Source organism: Equus quagga, chromosome 4 (assembly GCF_021613505.1).
Source record: "Equus quagga isolate Etosha38 chromosome 4, UCLA_HA_Equagga_1.0, whole genome shotgun sequence".
Classification (NCBI taxonomy): domain Eukaryota; kingdom Metazoa; phylum Chordata; class Mammalia; order Perissodactyla; family Equidae; genus Equus; species Equus quagga.
In genome coordinates, this window is record NC_060270.1 from 117233497 (window position 1) to 117247544 (window position 14048).

Here is a 14048-nt window from a genome sequence, read left to right on the forward strand (position 1 = left end):
GAACTTCCTCTTCCTCAGGAGGAACTTCCTCTTCCTCAGGTAGAATTTCCTCTTCCTCAGGTGGAACTTCCTCTTCAGGAGCAATTTCTTCTTCAAATGGAGCTTCCTCTTCTCGAAGTAGAGCTATAGGAACCGGAACTGCCTCACGTTTCTTCGGCACTTGAAAGATATTTATTCAGTCATACAAACATCACTTTTATGTACAATATTCACAACGAGACAACATAAAAAGCAAATCTTCTGTGATCATAGAGCATCAACTGTCATCAAGGTAAATGTCATGAAGCATTAATTATGATTAGTGACGCTGTGTAACACCAGTTAGTTTTCATTTTTGCCCTGGTTCTGCAGATTAATGTACCTTTGGGTGGTGGAGCTTCCACTTTTTTCGGAACAGGTGTTGGTTTCTTTTCTTCTGGGATGATCTTCTTAGGCACCTCTGGCACTTTAAAGATATTATTTACCTTTAAGAATGTGCTCTTTTATGTGTCTTAGAGCAACAGATATGAAAAACTAATCACGAAAACCCCGACTTTTATATTTCTAACAGACAGACAATTTTTTAAAATGTTACGTTGTGGGGGAATTTGTATGTCAATATACATAAATGTTAGGGTTTTTCCCCACGTGCTTTGAATGATGAATGGATGTACCTTTTGCAGGTGGAGCTTCTACTTTCTTAGGAACAGGAACTGGCACCTTCTTCTCAGGCACAGGTTTCTTGGGCACTTCTGGCACTTTAAAGAAATGATTTAGAGAAAAATTTTATACAACATGAAATTTTGAGTCTAAGCATAGTCTCAAAAAGATTAAGATAAGGTAATAAAAACATGACCGAGGTATTTCCAGAAGTATTTTATCTTTAAAATAAAATCTTTTTGGGCCGGCCCCGTGGCTGAGTGGTTAAGTTTGCGCGCTCCACTGCCACGGCCCAGAGTTTCGCTGGTTTGGATCCTGGGCGCCAACATGGCACCACTCGTCAGGCCACATTGAGGTGGTGTCCCACATGCCACAACTAGAAGGACCCACAACTAAAATATACAACTATGTACTGGGGGGATTTGAGGAGAAAAAGGAGAAAGAAAAAAAAATAGATTGGCAACAGTTGTTAGCTCAGGTACCAATCTTTAAAATAAATAAATAAATAAATAAAAAATAAAATAAAATCTTTTCTTTTCTATAAAGAAATATTAAAGAGTTGCATCCCCAAAGAGCACCGAATTGAACCAATTAATTTTTCACTTATATGTAGATGTGAAATAAAAAAATTTGCGACACTGTAAGTTTTCATGTACCTTTGGCAGGTGGAGCTTCCACCTTTTTAGGAACTGGTACTGGCACTTTCTCCTCTGGTACAGGTTTCTTGGGTACCTCAGGAACTTTAAAGATATCAAACAAGGTTAGTGTTATATTTTTCACCCATAGATAAGAATCCAGAGATTTCAGGACTTATTTGAAGCATCATTGATATTCTAACGATTTCACTTTAAGACTGAAAATAATAACAGCTACAAAACAAAGGCTGGGAAATGCACAAAAATTAAGATAGAAAACACTGAAGAAACAGACTGGTGATAAAGACAACACGCAATGCCTGGTAAGTGGTGATTCTGTTCACTTTGGTATTACAATAAGAATCCATTTTACACTAAGAACTTTCCACCAAAGAGGAGAAGCCAATCACTAAGCATCACCATCCTTTGAGGGTAAAATTCAGAGATGAATGCAGGGTAAACTGTTCCTATAATCAGCCAGTTGGGTGGTCTTTGTCTTGGCATTAATATTGTTAATATTGTCATGGGGAAAAACCTGATATGGCTCACCAAGTTATACTACGTGAGTAAATTACTACATCATCCCACTGATGGATTATAAAGAGATGTACCTTTAGCTGGTGGAGCCTTCTCTTTTTTAGGAATGGGCACAGGAACTTTTTCCTCTGGCTTCTTAGGAATCTCAGGCACTTTAAAGATATTGTTTATTGGTAAGTTCTAACTATGAGTAACAACACATCCACATAAAGGACAGTTAATGTTTCTAACAACAGATAGCAACACACACACAGTTTCGAACTCAGAAGATAGTTAACTATTTATATGCAGATTAAGGCTTTCGTATGCCCATGATATGAATGGTGGTGTACCTTTTGCTGGTGGGGCTTCCTTCTTTTTGGGAACAGGAACAGGTTTCTTCTCTTCTGGAACAGGTTTCTTGGGTACCTCAGGCACTTTAAAGATATTATTAAGAATTTTGGAAATGTTGCATAAAAGATATAAAATGTTAAAAGCAACTGCAGAAATCATACTTCAGCATCTAAAAGTGTCTGCTTCTAAAATTGGTCGTTGGTGCTAATAAACCCCAGAATATGACCAAATTAGACACTCAGACTCCAAAGATGCTGATGTGTGTCCTTTGGGAGGAGATATAATCTACCTTTGACTGGTATCACTGGTACCACTTCTTCTTCAGTTACGAGTTCCTCTTCTTCGTAAATGTACTCTTCTTCTTCTTCATGATATTCCTCTACTTGGGTTACAACTTCCTCTTCAAAGGCTATCTCTTCTGGTTCTCGTCTTTTAGGTACTTCTGGCACTTTAAAGATATTATCTTTAGGTTGGACACTTTCCAATTACTCAGCAAAATTAAGACACATTAGGAACATAGCCATTTGTAACAGAAGAAAGAATAAGCTTTATCTTTCCCGCAGAAGAACTTCACACATAGGACTGAACATGAATTTTATACCAAAAAAGACAAACAACACATTAAAATGAGTGTTATTAGGTACCTCTAACAGGTGCGGCTACTTCCTTTTTAGGAACTGGTACTTTTTCTTCAGTGACAACCCTTTTGAGCTTCAGGGGCACTTGAAATATTAAGTATAAGAAAATTTTATTGTCAGAAACAGGCCAATGTGCAAATGCTCGCTTTGTCATACTTTAAGCAGATAGAATAATTTTGCAAGTGCCTCTCATATGATAGATAGACAACTGTTCACCTATAGGAAACTTTCTATGTTCCACGGAAATGATTCTGAACCCCACTGGGATAAAAACACACAGAGGTACTCAAGTAAGTCTCTGGGGTAGCAGAGCTCAATGTGAAACGATGTTAGCGTTCAGGTGTCTCTGCTGGTAGGAAATATCCTTTACTGAGAAGCTAATACTTGTGGATAAGTATACTTCCTGAAATTGTAGAGAAGTTACTTCACACTTAGTAAAAAGCAGAAATAAAGTGCCTAGACACTGAGTTAGCTTTTATTTTTAATCTCCAAAATGACTTTAGAATGAATAAATAGTTACTGAACTATGGTGAATATTGTTATATCATTACATCAATTTAGATAAATCAGGAATGTGCCAAATGGTCACTGATTTTAAGTGCAAACATTCTATTTTATATATACATACATTGTAGCCATGTGGCAAGACACAGCCATTTTATAAGAGGCTGTGGATGTATTTTGAGATAACTTTTTCTTTTAAAGGTAACGTTATCTTCTTATCCTGTATTTACAGATCTTTACATCCAATATCCTCCTAAAGACTAATTTAAAAGACACACAACAGCAAAACAAAGCAAAACATAGCTGCCTTAATTTTTAAAAAGACATTATAACAGACTACTATCTAGGAAGGAAATTATTATACCTTTAGCAGTTGGTTCGGTCACCTGCTCTTTTTCACGTTTGGTAATTGAAATGTGTATTTTTTCCTCAACAACTTTCTTTGCTTCTTCAGTCACTTTAAAGATATTAATTATTGAACAGCATTAAAACCAACCACATAAATACCATGTAAATAAAAATACACGAAAAACTGTGAAAGGTAAGAATCAGGACCAGAACAATACATTCAGTGAAAACAAAGAACAGCAAACAAGGTAGGAAGACGGGTCTACAGAACACAAGTAACAAAGATGGCTTTGGTAGTTGTCACTCTGCAATGTACCTTTGGGTGGCACAGGTTTGAGTTTCTTAGGAATGGGCACTGGTACTTTTTCTTCAGGGACAGCTTTCTTCGGCACTTTAAAATATCAATAGGAATAGATTTAAAAACCTGAACCAGATTTCTTAAGAGTACTAAGAACAAAAAGTTAAGAAATAAGATGTGTAAAGTAACATTCCCAAACACACACACAATTTGTACACGGCCACTTCAACATGTACTTATCGTATGACAGACACGTGAGAAACACAGGTCTCAGAACTAGTAATATTATTTTCACTCTACCTTTCACTGGTGGGGCCTTTGGCTTTGTGGGAACTGGTTCTTCTTGGACAGGCTTAACTGGGACAGGCTTCTCAGGCTCTTTAAAAGTACATACATGGTATTTAAGGTTAGACTTTAGAATGTAAATAAAAAATAATATTTCTTAAATGGACTTAAAGACTTAAAATAATGTATATTTTATCTACAGTGTAGCCATAGCCTCTAGAGGTGAGTGAGAATCACGGGTCCAAGTAGAATAAAGTCTAAAAGACCTAAATAACCTTTCAGTGCCCTTTCCTCCTTGCTATTAACTTAAATTAGGTAATTGTAACACTCTCTTACACATTAAAATTCTCACTTCACTTCAGGTAGACAACATCATGGTTAAAACTCTTTTCTATGCAACATGGGTTTTTAATGCTATCTGTAAAACTACATAGGACTTTCTCAAAGTTAGGCGATGAAACATCAGAAATTAAGTGAAATAATATTGATTCATTTCAAAATTCCAATAGGAACTTATTATTTGAGAAAAATAAGTTCTTTGGAAACAAAATTATACGCCTACAAATTAATCCTCATTAGATAAAACACAACTGCTTGTGTTAGCCTTCTCTGCTTTTTTTTTTTTTGGTGAGGAAGATTTGACCTGAGCTAACATCCATTGCCAATCCTCCTCTTTTCTTTTTGTGCTTGAGGAAGATCAGCCTTAAGCTAACATCTGTGCCAATCTTCTACTTCACATGTGGGACGCCTCCACATCATGGCTGATGACTGGAGTAGGTCCGCACCCAGGATCCAAACCCGTGAACCCCAGGCTGCCCAAGCGGAGCACACAGAACTTTAAGCAATAGACCATGGGGTCAGCCCCTAACTGTCTTTACTTTTGAGGAGTCTTTGTCAAGTTTTGGTGATGGGAAGCCTGAGAGTAGTATGTTTTCTCAATAGCTTGATAATAATAAGCTTCAGAATGAGAGACATTTAGAAATTTTTAATCATGAATGGTCATGAGCACTTGAATATCAACTCCTAACCTTTTAAAGAAAGAAACTTTTTAGTGACATTTCCCATTTTAGGTATAAGTGAAAATAAGGGGGGAAATAGATTATTCCAAGAACTAAAGTCTAACAATAACCTTAGATTCAGAGAGGGTTTTTTTTTCTAGAAGTTATCCAAGAACAAAATTCTGAATTTGCCAAATGAAACAAAGTTCTTTCCAAATTTCTTTGGGTATCCCAAATTTTATCCTATTCTACTGGAATCTGCACATATTTAATGTGGCTTCAGGTTTGCAGTTTTGCTCATACCTGTGACATATTCTTCACGTTCTTTATACTCTTCATAATGTTCAAATTCACGTTCCTCATATTCATCATATTGCTCATACTCTTCTGTTGGTTCATACTCCTCAAATTCTTTGTAATCATATTCTTCTTCATATTCTTCATATTCCTCTTCCCGTTGTACTGAGACAACCTCTTCTTCTCGGGTATAAGACCATTCTTTCTCTTCTGCTACAGCTACTTCTAGGATAATATTGAAAACAGGCAGCATTTTACTTGAAGCCCATTTAGAGATGAGAGGGACAATGCGCTCTGATTTCATTGTTTGTGATGGTCTCATGCACTGGCTGTGGGAGACCCTGCTTGGGAGACCTGCTGGGCAAGGTATTGCAGAGTATACATCTACCTTTTCCGATTTCCTATGTTAGATTCCCTGCCTTTAGTCAACAATAAGCCAATAAAGAATGGGAGTCAAACTGGGAACTAGTGGGCAAAGAGCTGTGTAGTTTCATGCTTCATTTTATTATTTAGTCAAAGCACAATATACCTTTAGCGAATTGAGGTTCTCTTTTTGGAACTTCAATGGATACCTTTTCTTCTTTAACAGCTCTTTTCCTGATTTCAGCCACTTTAAAAAGAGTAATTATTAAAAGTGAATTGCACGATTCTGAATATATATGTGTTAAAATAAAATTGTGTATGAACAATCCAAGGACAAAGATGACTTATAACCATGCTGGTTGTTTAAATTTTTCATTTAAATGGCAAGAAAAGTCAATAGACTTGGAAATAAACATGGTCTAATATACATATGAACACTTTTTTCTAAGCTACTTAATGCTTCAAAGACAGTGAATAACTTTAGGAAGATCAAGTAGTATTTATAAGAGAGTTAAAAAAAGACAACCAGACAGCATAAACAAAGACTATCAAACAAGCATTAGACAGCAACTTGTGTAACAAATGGTAATTCACCTTAATTCTAAGATATTGTCATAAACTCTATTAGCACAATGTAGAAAATTTAGGATTTAAAAAATTTTAAGTTTCATCAAAGATTTCCACACAGAACAAGCATTTCGGCTGATGAGTTTAGTATATAGACAAATAAAAATATATTAGAAGACAAGCACATTTTAAGGGAAACTACCTACACATGTTTGTGGGGAGCTTCATTTTTTTTTTAGAAAAGAAAGGAGAGAGAGAATACTTTCTGGTATCAGATATGTGTAGTTTTAAAGTGAAACAGCATATGCATATTACTTTACTTTATAATACGTATTTAAATTATTTTTTCTAGGGATCCCAATTCTACTAGAATGGTTTCGATATCTATATGCTTATTTTGATTTTTGAGAAAGTTGGTATACCTTTTGTTGGTGGCTCCTCCTCTTTTTTAGGTTTGAGTTTTGGAACTTTCTCTTCTGGAATAGCTCTCTTGGGTTCTTCTGGCACTTTAAAGACAGATTTCACTTTAAAGAGTTGTTTCCCCCATTCAAACCACAAAAAGGCAGTCGTGTAATAGTAACTCAAACATAAAGACTGGACATTTTCATTATTTTACACATAAAACAATAATATAACAATGACAACAAAAACCAACACCCATAGCCAGTGTATTTGGTGAAGAGAAGAGGGAAAGCACACTATTCTGTGGATTGGAAAGCCCCATGTACCTCTTGCTCTTGGAGGCTCCTCTTTTTTAGTTACAGCAACAAGAACTTTTTCTTCCTGGGTAATTTGCATGTGCCTCTCAGTCACTTGAAAGATAATTTTAGTATTAGGGAGTTATAGTACTTAAAGTGGAATTTTAAAAATATATTAGCCAGAAAGTACTGTGATTTTAGAATATAACCATTTGCAAGGTACACACAAATAAACTTCACAACAGGTGAGTAATACTCCGTCCACAGACAAGGCAATAATACACCACGGTCACCAACATACACCAAGAACCTCCATATAAAAAGAGTGACCCAAGGACAGCAGCAAGAGGACAAAGGACAAGACATGTTTCTAGTTTTTGTGCTGGGGATTTCATTTACCTTTGGTGGGGACAGGCTCTTCTATCTTAGCCACTTTTGGAGGAACCCTTTTTTCTGGAACTGGTTTCTTTGGCTCTTCTGGCACTTAGAAGATATCAGGCAACACAGTCAAACACACAATATGAAAAACACTAAACATAGGCACACATTTTCTTGTTAACGTTATAAAAATCTGAGATTTAACCTTAAACATATCCATTTAAGATTTAAAAAGACAGACAATATTCAAGAATAAAGTAAAACCCATATACCTTTAGCTGGTGGCACCTTTTCCTTCTTAGGAACAGCAGCAGGAAGCTTCTTTTCTGGCACGATTTTCTTAGGTGGTTCAGGAACTTTAGAAAGATTAGGTTTAAGAATATTAGTTTGCATTACAGAAGAAGTGACATTGTTTTGGGCAAAGAACTCACGTGTCGAAAAGATCACACATTTACACAAACATTAATGACTATATTCAGCAAAAAATGTTTGTACATACATGCTGACAAAAACAGGCAATTTCTCAAATGAAAGGCATCATTACAGCTATTAAGACAAGTGATATCACATTTTTTTGAGAGAGAATTGTACCTTTAGCTGGGGAAGGCTCCTCTATTTTAGCAGGAATTTTCGGTTTTGGTACAATTTTCTTCTCAGGCACTTGAAAAGATTATAAAATACATTTGTAGAAATTTCCAGATTTCTTTTTAATACAAATGTAAGGAGTCTTTTTATTTACACAGGATATTTATCAACATTTGTGATACAGACAATAAACCAACTGCAAGAGAACATAAAGAATGGGACAAGCTAAACACACATAGGGCTAGCATTATTTTAAGAGTCTGACTACCTTCTGCTGGCTCAGCTTCCACTCTCTCAGCAATAACGTGCAGCTCTTCCTCCACAACGTATTCCTCAGGCTCTTCCATCACTTTAAAGACATCAGTTTTAAAGAGGATAAGTGGTAGTGTTTTTAATGTTTAACTCTAACTGTAATTTATTACTGCAAAGAGTAATTAAAATAGCAAAAGTTTGACACTTGCCAAACCCCTGATTGTTCGCATTTAGAATATCCAAAGAAGAACATTTTAGCCAAAGCATATGCCTTAATAAAGAGGAAGGGAACTAGGTTCCAGTAGTTTAATTTTCAAGTGCATCATAAAGATGGTGATGCTTGTCTTCACAGGTAGAACAGGACAAATACAAGACAAAACAATTCTAGAGGCTAAATTACCAAGAACACAAGAAGTTGAAGATAAGTTCAAAAAATAACAGAACACTCTAGACGTGAAGGCTGCAAGGCAGAAATGTAAACTTGAGGAGTCGTAAATAGGTTTATGAGAAAGAAAAGACCTGTATTACATATAACAAACCTACTGAGGACATGGAAACAAGCTTTTTTTTTTTTTTCCAATTTTGTGGGAGCAAGTATGGTAGAAGAGGCAGGAGTCTTCATATGGTTTTTGAGCTTATGTGTATAAAGTTTATTATACAATAGGAAGAGCTAGTTAAAAACATTAAAAACATATCTCTTTACACTGGACGTAAACTTTACAGGCTACTCATCTTTGCCCTAATCTTTTGGGCCTAATGAAAACATAAGAATATTATAGACTGTCTCTCTTTTTAATTAGAGTTTTATAGTACTGACAGAAACTTACAATGCATACTATCAAAAACTCAAATCCGATTCACGCAATGAGAATGTTCCTTGTTTACGTATGATATTTGGTTTCCCATTTCTGGAAGGGATGGGGCTCTCTTCGAAGCCATCAGATTCCTGACTTTTGCCTGACATCTTGGTCTTTCCCAGGAAGCACAACAGAACTGCTTGGCTTCCTCTCAGGAGTCATGGCCCTTCTTGTTCTGTTCCCAGCCACTCCATTAACACTGCACATCTGGATTTCACATGGTAAAAGTGAGAAGTGGAGAAGGGATGGGGCACCTTTTATGAGCCAGAGATGCACTCGAGAGCATCTAAATGTACAATTCTATTCATCTTTTCATTGGGAAGAGAGTTAGTTTGTTAAGGAACTTACTGACTTCCCTTTAAAGAAGAGCTTCGTTAGAACTTGGGAAAGTTCTTTCAGATATAAGGGTTCAGCCAGCATGCTGGACTTTAGCAGGAAATCTAGTGGTGTCTTAATTGAAAAGGTATCTCAACACTGAAAGAAAGCTTGTTGTTCAGTTCTTAAGAAGTATAGAGAACTAGCATTGTAGGTATAGACAATTTGAATAACAAGTTAATCTAATCAAAGATATTACATAATTGTTTTCTCCATACATAAAATATAGGAAAGCCCTATGTGTTCAGTGCTTCCCTCTCAAGCATGGCCTTGACTTCTGGAATGTAATAAGGTAATATAATTTCTTGTTCATTTAAAAACTGAGTCAGGACACATTAGTGAGTTGTGCTATCAACATCATGTTACCCAGGTTTTAGACATCAGACGACCAAGGGGAAGATTATGCCAGTCCACCAACCAAAACCAGTTCTGTCTAATGAGAGGACAAATGTGTATGGAGAAACCTGCCCTATTAGTCAAGTACAAACATGAAGACTCTTTTTCCATACAGTCAGGTAAGACGAGACGTAAAACAAATACATTTGGTGTTTACTCTAAGTAATGCTCCTGAATCTTGTGTTGCGATCAAGAGATACATTTACTGAGGCCAATAGATGTTCACTGAATTTGTGTCACTTTCAATAATCTGATACACAATCTGTGAAAGAAAGCAGCTCGTCAGGACTACACACCATCTCTAGCTTATTTGTATCATTTACCTTCATATTCTGTAACCTCCGCTTCCTCCTCCTCTCTTTCTTCTTCTCTATAAACTGAAATGGACACTCTTTCCTGTTCTTCTGAATAACTCCATTCTTCCTCTGCAGATATTTTAAAAGATAAGATTTAATTTAAATTTAGCCTCCTGAAATACTGATAGTAGCCAGGTGTTTCCTACAGATGGACAATGGTTTTTCTATCTACTTCGGATGTGGCTTCACAGTGCTTCCTCATTACAAGAAGGAAAGAGCTGATTTAAGAGGAGGAGACAGTATAGCCCAAGACTGAGAAGAATATTCAGATTGTGTCTAAGTCTGGCCACTTTCACAATTATCACATTTTCAGCACCTCATTCACTTTCTTAGAATGACTCAAGATCAACGCAGATACAAAAGACTCAGTCTCAGAAGGTTACAACAAGTAGACACTGATAAGGACAACTTCTAACGTAAACAATCTCATCTGGAACAAAGAAAAGACTTCGAGGAAACACACGCAAACTCAATTCTCCCCTCACTTCGGATTATATAGATTATATACCTTCGTGCCGCATGACTTCCGTTCTTTGAGGAACTGCAACGGATAGTTTTTCTTCGGCAAAATATCTTTTTTCTTCTACGACAGCTTTCTTAGACACTTCGGCTTTAAAAAAGCATTAAAGTTGAAGTTTAAAAATCAAGAATCTTAACAATTCTCTCTCCCTAGAGTTTGGAGAAGATTTGCACAGTATACAACTTCCACTAGCAAAATGGGAAAACAAGTTACATAACATATCACGAGTCTATACACACAAAAATTCTATCAGAAGAGAGACAAAGGGTCAGCACAAGAAGACACCAGAGAGAAGTAGCAAGAATTCCCAGGCTCATAGATTGTCGTCAGAAGCTTGAGACAAGTCCTACCTCGGGGAGGAGGAGCTTTCTTAGGGACAGGAACTGGTACAGGAACTTTCTCCTCTGGGACGGGTTTCTTAGGCGGAGCTGGCACTTTAGAAACATTATGCACTTTTAGAACTTCAGTTATTTCATTGAAGCCCAACACAAAACACAGATATACACCCACAATGCACTCACATCACAAAACTAACAAAATATTGTTTGTCTTGGAACATAATATTATAAACATGATTCTTGGAAAGATGGAGAGATGGTACCTTTTGGTGGTGGAGCTTCTTCCTCTTTCCGAGGAACAGGTCTTTTTTCTTCAGGAACTTTCTTCTTTGGTACTTCTGGCACTTAAAGGATAGTATTGGATTTTAAAATTCTCAGAAAGGCAAAATAAATGAGCAATATAGAACTGGCAGGCCGATTAAAGAAGACATGCAATTAAAGAAGCTTGAAGGAAAGACAAGGTTATTTCATGGAGATGGGATGAGGTACCTGCTGGTGGTGGAGATTCCTCTCTTTGAGTAACAATGGTTACTTTTTCTTCTGTGACAACCCTCTTCTGCACTTCAGCAACTTGAAAAGACAATTTTTAGAGTTGACTTTATATTTTCCAAAGTAGCTAATGTACAGGTATTTTGTACGAAAGAAGGCCGGTAGACAGACACATCTGTTGAATTCTCACTCATATTATAAAACATTCATTTTGAATTTAACTGACTCAGTTAACAGATAATTAAACACAAAAACGTTTTGTATTCAAGACATAAAAATAGGACTTCTTTACTAAGTAAGTCACTGTACCTTTAGCTGGTGGAGCTTCCTTTTTCTTTGCAACAGGAACAGGAACCTTCTCTTCAGGGACAGGTTTCTTTGGCACCTCTGGGACTTAAAGTTTTTAAAACAGAATGTTAGTTTATACACATATCACTTTTATGAATGGACATAGGCACATACACAAATCTTTATGTAGCTCATTAATGTTGCTATAGATTCGCCATGCATCAGCAAAATAATGCAGAAAATTAAACTGTAATGTTATAAAGGTCACAATGTGATAAGTGTCACAAATAATGTTATAGAGGCATGCAGGCAATTAAAAATGAATTAAATACACAGAAGGATATGTACAGAATTCTTTCTTTATATATTGGTACACTTTCGATAAAAACAAATTAGTCCATGATTACACAAACAATATCGAGTATGGATATAAGATACAGAAAAATCTCTTTATACTTTGTATTGAGAAATGGAATCCATAATGACAATGGGTTTAATTTATCTAAGATAGCTTAAACTAAGACATCTTTAGAATAGTTGTGTCTATATCAGTTGCTATTCTTTTTTCCATTTATCTTCTGATTTTTTTGGTGCACCTGTGGTGTATTCAAAATTCAGGAAACACTCTCATTCTAGAGTAAGGCTCTCAATCTGATATCCATGTGTCAATGGCTTTGGAGAGCTCTGTATACAAAATTCTGTGGGTATGCACACATGTGCTTTTCTCTAAGAGGCTCCATAGTTTTCAACAGGATCTCTGACCCAAAAAAGGTTTACAATGGGTTTAGTTTATCTATTGTAGATGTTGATGATGGTGAATTTTTAATTGGCAGATGTATTTTAACAGTATGCATTACTGGCAACAATTGTTTCCATTCTAGATAAGATATTGGCAGTTTTTGTGAGCCTCTGCACTCTACACCTGCATTGGCAACGTCTTGATGTAATTCTACAGGTATACACTTGTGTGTGTATATATATTGTTATATACACATGCGATGTTTATTGATATATACATGTTACTATATGTATCCGTTTTCATGGAGAAATAAGACATGCCGCTGTGTCTCTTTCAGGAGTGATCAAGTGGCTTTGGAATTAGTATTGGTTTTAGTAATATGACATTTTCATTACAAGCATTATAGTTTATTTTCATCTAACTGTTATACTTTAATGATTACATAATCAGAGATAATTTTTAAAAAATCATTTGATTAAAAAAAAAAGGCCTAGAATTCTGAAAGAGACAAGAGTTTGAGACAGAGGGAAGCAGATTTGATTCAGGAAGAAAATAGAAACATTGGGAAGCCAGGCAAAAGGAAACACTAAAATGTATGATTTCAGTGAGCCTGGTTTCTCCTAAATTGGATGATGTTGAATTCTTTCTGAACCTCCTTACAACTGACCAGATGTGTGCAGTTTGTAGCTTCACTGCCTCCATAAAGCAGTGTCTTTTATCCCTAAAAACCAGAAAACAAACAAACCAAATCCAAAAAACCAAAGCAAGGGATCAGCAGATTTGAATGCAAACATTACCTATACGCAAGATCTCTGACTAGCTAATTAGATAACAACAGTCATGGCAAATACTGACGTTTAATTAAAGTCAAATGAAAGTAAATGTCAAAAATGGAAATGTTTCCAACTCTTCAAGACTCGCCACGATTGACTTTTCAGAAGAGTGGCCGTTACTAGCAGCACTGTGTGCATCTTGATGTAGTTAACACTCAGTTCTGCCAAACACTCTCCAGTTGTCGGTCTTTGCATCTCATCGTAACTCGTGAAAGTGTTTTTATAAAGAAAATGTCACGTAGATGAGGGATGAAAGAGTTTTTTCCTAGAAACATGCCTGTAGAGAACAAGTTTCATAAATGTTTCTTCTTTCTCTAAGAGAAGAAAGACATTAAAAATTTTGGATAGGAGTCTGACTTAGTTACTTCTTTAATAACACTTTCTGGTGGGGCTTTGGAATGTTCAGTATCGTGAATAGCGTATGTCAAGAGTGACCCCTGAAGCTGATAAACAAATGAAAAACACAGGAGCACGTAAGAGACAAAATAGAAAGACAGCACAG

The 14048-nt window shown here is 36.1% G+C and overlaps 1 protein-coding gene across 1 annotated transcript in view; it reads right to left on the reverse strand.

The window, feature by feature from the left end:
- Positions 1-14048, reverse strand: part of TTN (titin) — a 265933-nt gene that overhangs the window by 138030 nt on the left and 113855 nt on the right. Inside the window, 25 exon segments of the mRNA XM_046658450.1 lie at positions 1-159; positions 362-445; positions 654-737; positions 1296-1379; positions 1886-1963; positions 2144-2227; positions 2434-2592; positions 2789-2866; positions 3651-3743; positions 3951-4025; positions 4233-4310; positions 5519-5737; positions 6042-6122; positions 6865-6948; positions 7171-7254; positions 7540-7623; positions 7791-7874; positions 8110-8178; positions 8372-8452; positions 10307-10408; positions 10848-10949; positions 11210-11293; positions 11461-11541; positions 11687-11767; positions 11996-12079. The exon segment at positions 1-159 is cut by the window's left edge and continues 5 nt beyond it. Of these exon segments, the coding sequence (XP_046514406.1) occupies positions 1-159; positions 362-445; positions 654-737; positions 1296-1379; positions 1886-1963; positions 2144-2227; positions 2434-2592; positions 2789-2866; positions 3651-3743; positions 3951-4025; positions 4233-4310; positions 5519-5737; positions 6042-6122; positions 6865-6948; positions 7171-7254; positions 7540-7623; positions 7791-7874; positions 8110-8178; positions 8372-8452; positions 10307-10408; positions 10848-10949; positions 11210-11293; positions 11461-11541; positions 11687-11767; positions 11996-12079 (2376 nt within the window).